A 7,980-nucleotide genomic window follows, 5' to 3' on the forward strand; every position below is an offset into this window, starting at 1 on the left:
CGTGAGGGAGTTGTATGCAATGCACGTATGGATGGAGCTATATCGTGGCCATACCTCCAGCCAACCCCAAGCTGACACTCGACGCCGGGAAGCATATTTTGAATGGCTGCTTGGCACGAGAACTGACAGTGCTGCGCTAGGGGGAGGCAGAGGAGCCTCTCACCTAGAAAAGTGGAAGGCATGTGGGGACCAGTTGAGAACCAAGGCCCTAGAGGTTACTAGAGCCAGATACTCCTTGGATGGATCATCAGCACCCCAAGCATGTAGCCAGAGCACCCTTGGCATTTGGACAGCCCATGCAAGACACATTTAGATGCTTGCAACAAACCATCACCAATAAAGTACAAGGCTCCAGCTGCTCTGTGAAACAGGGGCCTAGCCCAGCAGTGAAGGAACCCCTCGAAGTAATCTGCACATTCTGATACAGTTTAGCAAACTAAAGTTACCATCAGTACAAGATTAAGGGTCAGAACAGTCAATTTGAACTCTGCTATAAGGAAGGACTTCAGCTGCCTGTCTCAAATCCTGAAAAGTGACTCTTCAAAACAAACAGCATCGTGGCCTTCAAAACAAACAGCATCGTGGCCTTCAAAACAAACAGCATCGTGGCCTTCAAAACAAACAGCATCGTGGCCTTCAAAACAAACAGCATCGTGGCCTTCAAAACAAACAGCATCGTGGCCTTCAAAACAAACAGCATCGTGGTCTTCAAAACAAACAGCATCGTGGTCTTCAAAACAAACAGCATCGTGGTCTTCAAAACAAACAGCATCGTGGTCTTCAAAACAAACAGCATCGTGGTCTTCAAAACAAACAGCATCGTGGTCTTCAAAACAAACAGCATCGTGGTCTTCAAAACAAACAGCATCGTGGTCTTCAAAACAAACAGCATCGTGGTCTTCAAACAAACAGCATCGTGGTCTTCAAACAAACAGCATCGTGGTCTTCAAACAGTGTGAAATCTTTTTTTCAGGAAGTAGGTGCTGCCCCTAAAGTGACACTAAACTCCAGAGTTAAATCTTACCAGTCTGGTAAGCATCAACAACATCAGAAATCCTCAGAAACCTCCTTTGTTCAAGCCATGACAATGCCACAATCATGTTCTATGGATCATCAACTGCAAAACAGTATTTCCTTTCCGGAAGTGGTCAGTGGCTGGTGTTACAGTTTTACGGGTCATTGTTAATCCAGAAAATTCCTGCAATAACCTAGCTCTGGTTTTACGTAACAGAATGAAATAAGAACCTGCAAATTGATTCTCCAGACTACATGCAAACAATTCATAAATACTTCCTGGATTTGCTGAAGTGCAGGATTCACTGCAGATCACACACATCCATATGAAAAAATTCAGGCAATCCTTCTTAAAAACTCAGAGTACTAGTCACTGTCCATATGCGAGGGCTATTAACTCGAGCAGTTGTCAATAAGGACACATGAATGTACACCTAAAGACCAGGAGAACCTGCAAATTGGACAATATTGCTCATCTAAATATTTCCATGTAGATATGCCTGTTGTGTATAGAGAACAAGAGATGGCAAACTAATCTTAATAAACTGAATGAATCCCCAAAGACTGGCCCAGCCTGCTTGTATGTTTTAGGTAAATCACAAATACACAGGTTTGCCAATTCATGGACATTTCCAGTAGGTTAAGTCTTAGGTTTTTGTTTTGTTTACACTCTATCCAGAACAAATGACTTGTTCTCAAACATAAAAGACACAGCACGCCATGTTTAGATAAATGGACTTTATTAGATGTAGCTCAGGACCCAGACTTCTTGAATTGAACCTGTAAGAGAACACATTTGATTTGTGTTAGTACTGCATGCAGGGTGCATAAAAAATAAAAATAACCATGTCCCTATAAAGTCTATCCATACTACACGCAAGAGCTCTTTGCAAACCTGAAAGGTTGAGATGCTTGGAAGGGTCAGACCTATCAAATTATACTTTCACTATAGATGGCACAGTCCAGTACAGATTATGTATTAATTGCTATACTACAGTTCAGCCCAACAAAACCACAAGTGTAGAGCTGTTAGTCCTGAGAGAAGGAACATGCCCTCATGTCTGGTCCTTCCAACTTATATTCCATGTAAAAAAAGTAACAGTTACTGATCATTGTAGAGTAATTTATGGTGCCCAGATAAATGAACTGACCTTTTTACTGTTCAAGTTGCTGGACTGTTCCTTTCTCTGAGACGTAGATACCGTCCAAGAATTTTCTGATATCCTTGTTCTTAACTGTGGTGGCTTGTTGGATCAATGCAGCTAAGGTGGAGAAAAGCAGTAAGAAGTGTGAAAAAGTTGCCAATAACTCCCCCTCTCCATATCACACACACCAATCAATTCAAGCAAACAGTATTGTAGCACAGACTAGCATAGAAATAAGAATGTTCACATACCACACAGGCATGCCTGAATAATGTCACACAATAAGGAAATCTTTCACATACAGAGAGCTGTAAATAAAGTCCTAAACTGAACAACAATCTAGTCTTCCGTCCCCATGTTACATTTACATATGTAATATTTATATCAATGGTACTAGCATTTGTAAGATACAAAGGACATAGGTAATCACAAATCTCAGCAGGTTAGGGGACTCCTACAAAAACTTCCTGCTATGCATTATAGCTTAAGTGACTCATCAGAAAAAAATGGGCTGCCATTGCTGGCCTCCATTTGAAAATGCTAGCTGTCCGGCTGTCTTAAGTAGTTTAAAGTGTCAGACCAGGGACAAACTTGCCGAAAACTTAAGAATTTCTCTTCACTATACCTGTTCTAGAGCAGCACCGAATTCAAAGCATCAGCATGACCGCCTAAGTAGCAACATTCTCAAAAGGATAGGTTCCTAAATGGCAGTCTCCAATATTCTCATGTGCCAATGTACACACACTAATGTTCCCCATAGCTAAAACTTGATAGCAATTCGGTTTCAGGTTCTCTCACATACTAGCAGCAAATAAGAGGGCTCCTTTACTTAAATCACAGTTTCTGCCCCCTGGTGAAAAATCATTAATGCAGCCATCATACCTGTAGGCCATGTGTGCCCCTACTGAAGCAAGCCTTAAAAACTCAATAATGTTTAGTTCACAAAGATCTCACCGCTTCAATTCTCAGACTGTATCCCTGTCACAGAGATCCTATAGGTGCAGGCAGAACAAATGCGTGTGCACCTTCAATCAGTTCAGCTCAAAAAACAGCCGCACACCACTGGATCTCCAAATAATAAAATCAAGGTCTATAATTAAGCCTGAACAGTGAAACGCGTAAGACTCTTGTTGTATTGGGGCGCACATCTGGATTACATCTGAAGATCAGATGGTGAGCGGCTGTTTTTTTCTTTTAGCTCAATATTGTTTTGCACTCAGTCCTGTTCTCTTGTCAGGATGATCCAGCCTTTGAGAGGATCACCCCCAAGCATCACATTGGGTAATTGTGGGCATAGTGTTCGCTTTAGGCTTTTCTTTTTTTCTCTCTCTATAGGTTGAACTCGATGGACTTGTGTCTTTTTTTTCAACCTGACTAACTATCACAGGAGTGAGCCCCATCCTCAGGAGGATACCATTCTGATAGATTGTAAGCTTTCATGAGCAGGGCCCTCCTAACCCTAATGTACTGAAATTGTACTGTCTCCTCCATTTTGTAAAGTGCAGTGCAAATTGTTGCCACTATATAAATCCTGTATAATAATAATCCCATCAGAGCCCCACGCATGCAAATTGGGGCTAAAGGTGAACTTTAAGGAAGTGCTTCCAGTGGTCAATTAACTACATGGGCAGAAATCCCAACCCATAACATCCCGAGCCAATCACAAAATTCCCCACAGAACACTCCCAGATCACTGAGCCGTCCATTCCATAGACCAGGCGGACTCAGAATAACTGCCGGAGCAAATATCCACTTCAGATTGTCATAAATAATAAACATTCCACTATGGTAACATACCAGAGTTTGAAACAAGCTCAATGTCATTGCCTTCAAGGATCAGCTCATCTTTCTGGGCTTGAGACAGTGCACAGTTGACACCTGAATGAATACAGATGAATACCTCAAGTTAGCCACAATCAGCAAAAAGCATGAAAAGCATAAAGACTTGAAATCATATCTGGGAATATCAATGGTTATCTATATAAAAAAACATTTGACTTTGTATATTAAGCATTTCAGGAGTTAATCAATTCCTAAGAAACTGTTTTTAGGATGCATTTTCTTACAATCAGCTGTCTTCCGTCCCACATCATAAATGGCATAGCTAGTCTATGGTAGGCGTATAGGCATAAAGTGGACCTGTCACTTTAAAAATATGGTCACCGCTCCCCTCCCTGCCTGCCTTCATGGTTCTTGTAATATGAGGTGGCCATCTCGCATACTATGGGCAATTTAGACAGCAGTCCATTTACCCACCAGCATTTCTTCGGGAGGGCTACAAGGCAGAAGTGCCAACACTGTTGCTGAGCCAAATGGCAGAACACATTTGGATGCTCTTCTGCATCTACCTCTGAAAGAGTGCTCAGTCTTGTACAGTCTCTGGCTTGAATAGGTATGCACTCTCTTACTATAAACCAGAAGCATCCATGAGCACAAGGCATTGATAACTCATTTTATTGAACTCCCCAGTCCTCACAGTTCAAAATGCAGTGCACGCTCCTCTAGATATGAACAGGTACACTTTAAGCTGACAGCTGATGAGACGTGCCTATACTTTAAATGCAAGGCCTAATCCAACGTTCTAACTTTACATTAGGAAGAACCGATTGGCCTTATTGTAGCCCTTTATCTTTGTGTCATCACATTCAATATTACATCTATCCTGACAACATTTTATGTGTGCACCCTTCTGGAAAGAGGTTCTAAAATGTATGAAACAGAAGAGAAGCCATCTTCCATACCTTGTCTCATGCGTACCCGTCGGATGTACTTTTCACCCAAGAAGTTTCTGATCTCCACCAGTGTCCCAGTCTCCTGAATAACCACGTTTATGGGAAAGTGAGCGTACACTGATCTCATCTTGTAACGAAAACCCTGAGAAAAAAAAACAAACAAAGCAAACATTTTTGGTAAATGCCGGGAGACAATAAAATTCTAATACAGCTACATTTTTATAGGTTCGCTTGAACATTTAAGAGATCTCAAAAGGAACAGTACATCTCTAATCCATCTCAGTTCATCTAACAAAACATGCATTGCAAATGTAACCCACACTGCCCATTCACAGCAAAGTGCCCAATTTGATTGACAGCCTCCTCCACTACTAATGCTACCTTACCTATGCTCACACATCCACACTAAGCAGCATCTGCTGACTAAGCCCCAAGTCAGAGCATGGAATGCAACAGGCAGCTTAACAAGCACAGCTGTGTGTGAGAGAAGGGGAAGCATGAGAAATCTTAACAAGGTTCTGCTAGATGAATGGGGCAGCTGACATCAGTCAAATCGTACTGCTACCCTGCCCTAAAAATGGCAAACTGTCAGTATAGAAAGCTGCCAGGGTGGCCAGTCGGCTAGCAACTGTACAAAAAAAAAAAAGTGTCCAAAGCCTTCCCGGACTGCATGCTTGCTGCACATCAGACTGAAATTAGTAAGAAGTAGGGATAGATGTTTATCTTTCCTGAAAGGTTACACTTACAGATACCACAGCACCCTCAACTGCAGTATAGATCGTGCGCAAAATATGTCAGATCCAAAACACAAATTACTACACAAGTCTGAGGAAATAAAACCCCTTACCTGTGTGACTCCCTTGATCATGTTTTGCACATGGCTGCAGATTGTGCGCACGGTGGCCAGCTCCTTTCTGTTACCCCACCATTTGTCGACACGGAGCTGCAAGACAAGACACAGGCACTGAATCAGAAAGTATTTTATTTTTATTGCTCTGATATGCACATTACTACCACTGCCCCTCCTAGGCAATACAAAGGCCTAAAAAAGTGAAATCTACATGCCTGCCCAAACACACAAAAACACTTCATACTGCAAGGGTTAAGTGCTCCTTTTCACCTAGGGAGAAAAATACTCGACTGAACCTCACAGCCAGCCGTTTCCTAGACCAATCCCTGCAGCCTGTCTCCTCCTCTGCTCCAGTGATTGAATATTCCTTGGTGTCTTGTCTAATACACTGTATTGGACACGATGACTCACAGGACCTTAGACATCTGGAAGGAAGTGGGAGAGAGGCTGCAGGGACCCGTCTAAGCCAGCCGGGATTGAGGTTCAGATGAGTAACGTATTATGGTTACTAGACAAGAACAAGCACTTAAACCTTGCAGTGTGGGGGGAAACCCCACTCAAGGTTTAAGAAAATTTGAGCCTGGAGTTCATAAAAGCATTTGTTCCAAATGGATGCAGACCTGCAAAAATGAACATTAAACCTTAAAGCAAAAGGGTCGATGTTCCAAACACAGCACTGTACAAAATGTAGCACTTTCCTGCATACAATAAGACAATTCTACGAATGTGAAGATGTAGGTCCAGTCAGTCTATATGACTGTCCAGAAGGCGGCTCACACTACAGTACCCCATTTCCAAATTCTTTTTGAACCCTAGTCTTTTTTATAAATATATAAGATAAATGTGAAAGGTCACCAGCACGCCTTAGTATACATTAGTATCCATTCTGACAACTTGTTCAATCAAATGAGCATTTGGTGATTCCAAAAAGGATCTTCGGTGTGCTGGTGACAATCTTCCACATTTATCTCATGCATGCAGCGGTGCCATCTGCAGTCATTACGAGCACCCTTCCCATTACATGGGATCTCCGGTAAGGAGTGCGACAAGAACCTTTCTACTTATCTTTTATAAATATATGCCGCATTTCAGTAAGAGCCGAGTTTTTATCTGGCAGGTCACTAGGTATTTCTCTGGACTTGTTGGGTCTTATAGGGGACAGAACATGGGAAAATGTATTGCAGAAACTTACTGATTCTTTTTTTTTCTGCCTCAACTTGCACTTTAACCCCTTCATGACTGAGGCCCTTTTTTCATTTTTTGCACCCATGTTATATTCCACATTTTAGGTCTGAAAATGACTTAAAACCCCCCAACATTATAAACAGTCGGCTCTACAAGTTTAAACAAGAGTCCCGGCGGGAAAAGTCAACGGGAGTCTGTTTAAACAGCCCCGATGCTGGCGACGTCAGTCACGAAGGGGTTAAAGCACCTGAAACCAATCCAGAAATAAAGCACGTACCTTCTTCTTCTTCCTGCCCAATAGAGAAAGCTCTACATTTATATGGTTGAAGTTCTTCTTCAGGGTTCCTCTGGGCCCCTTCACAGTTACTGTGCGGCCCTTCAAGGAAACGACAACTGTTAAGGGAACACAAACAAGTGGTCAAAAATCAAAGTGTACCGAAATAAGATGAGCACTGTACCACAAATAAGTATTGGAGCGAGATCACCGCTGAATACGACACATACCCTTGTCAGGGATGTCAACAGACTGGTTGTTGAGAATGGTCTTCATTCTGGAGGGGGGAGAAAAAACACCTACATTAGTCATACGATTTCTTTCTCTACATATAGACCCGCATACTGACAACATGTACGCTGCATTATTCAGCAGTCATTCATGGGAAGCTAGCTTCACACGGTGCTACGCTCATTCATGGGACTTGACTCAGGGGCAACACTCGGCTCACCGCGGGGGAAAAGACACTTGCTGACATTAAACGCCTGCATAGGTGGCACCATACCAGGCATTTTGGGAAATGCTTAACACGGTGAAAAAGAAACCAAAACACAAAACTACTGTACACTCTAGTTGCATGCATATCTCAGGGAAAGGCATTTTCCTCCCCTTAGATGAGCACTGTCACATGTCCTAGTCACATGTGCCAAAGTTCAAGGAAGTAAAGGGAGAGCTAGTAACCAGCCCTTAGTAAACATGGCCACTGGGGAAGAAAAGAGAAACCTATGCAAGGCATACAAAGCCGACAATTATCTATAAGAGTCTGTTTGTAGATTGACA

The 7,980-nt window shown here is 42.4% G+C and overlaps 1 protein-coding gene across 1 annotated transcript; it reads right to left on the minus strand.

Annotated features, from left to right (window-relative positions):
* Nucleotides 1-1,737: 1,737 nt before the first annotated feature.
* Nucleotides 1,738-7,491, minus strand: RPL9 (ribosomal protein L9). The gene is made up of 7 exons (XM_018564792.1): nt 7,431-7,491; nt 7,204-7,319; nt 5,739-5,834; nt 4,901-5,033; nt 3,957-4,037; nt 2,166-2,276; nt 1,738-1,794 (listed from the first exon to the last, which is right to left on the minus strand). Exons 1-6 carry the CDS (start codon nt 7,474-7,476, stop codon nt 2,170-2,172), a joined length of 579 nt encoding a protein of 192 aa, XP_018420294.1. The 5' UTR covers nt 7,477-7,491; the 3' UTR covers nt 1,738-1,794; nt 2,166-2,169.
* Between the last annotated feature and the right edge of the window lie 489 nt (nt 7,492-7,980).

The sequence above is a fragment of the Nanorana parkeri genome, unplaced genomic scaffold, assembly GCF_000935625.1.
Source record: "Nanorana parkeri isolate BGI_ZX_2015 unplaced genomic scaffold, ASM93562v1 scaffold24, whole genome shotgun sequence".
Classification (NCBI taxonomy): domain Eukaryota; kingdom Metazoa; phylum Chordata; class Amphibia; order Anura; family Dicroglossidae; genus Nanorana; species Nanorana parkeri.

Coding starts and splice junctions, on each gene's coding strand:
- RPL9 (XM_018564792.1), bottom strand. CDS start 7,476: ATGAAGACCATTCTCAACAACCAGTCTGTTGACATCCCTGACAAGG. Junction 7,320..7,430: donor TGTTGACATCCCTGACAAGG/GTATGTGTCGTA, acceptor TTCCCTTAACAG/TTGTCGTTTCCTTGAAGGGC. Junction 5,835..7,203: donor TGGGCAGGAAGAAGAAGAAG/GTACGTGCTTTA, acceptor CTTGTCTTGCAG/CTCCGTGTCGACAAATGGTG.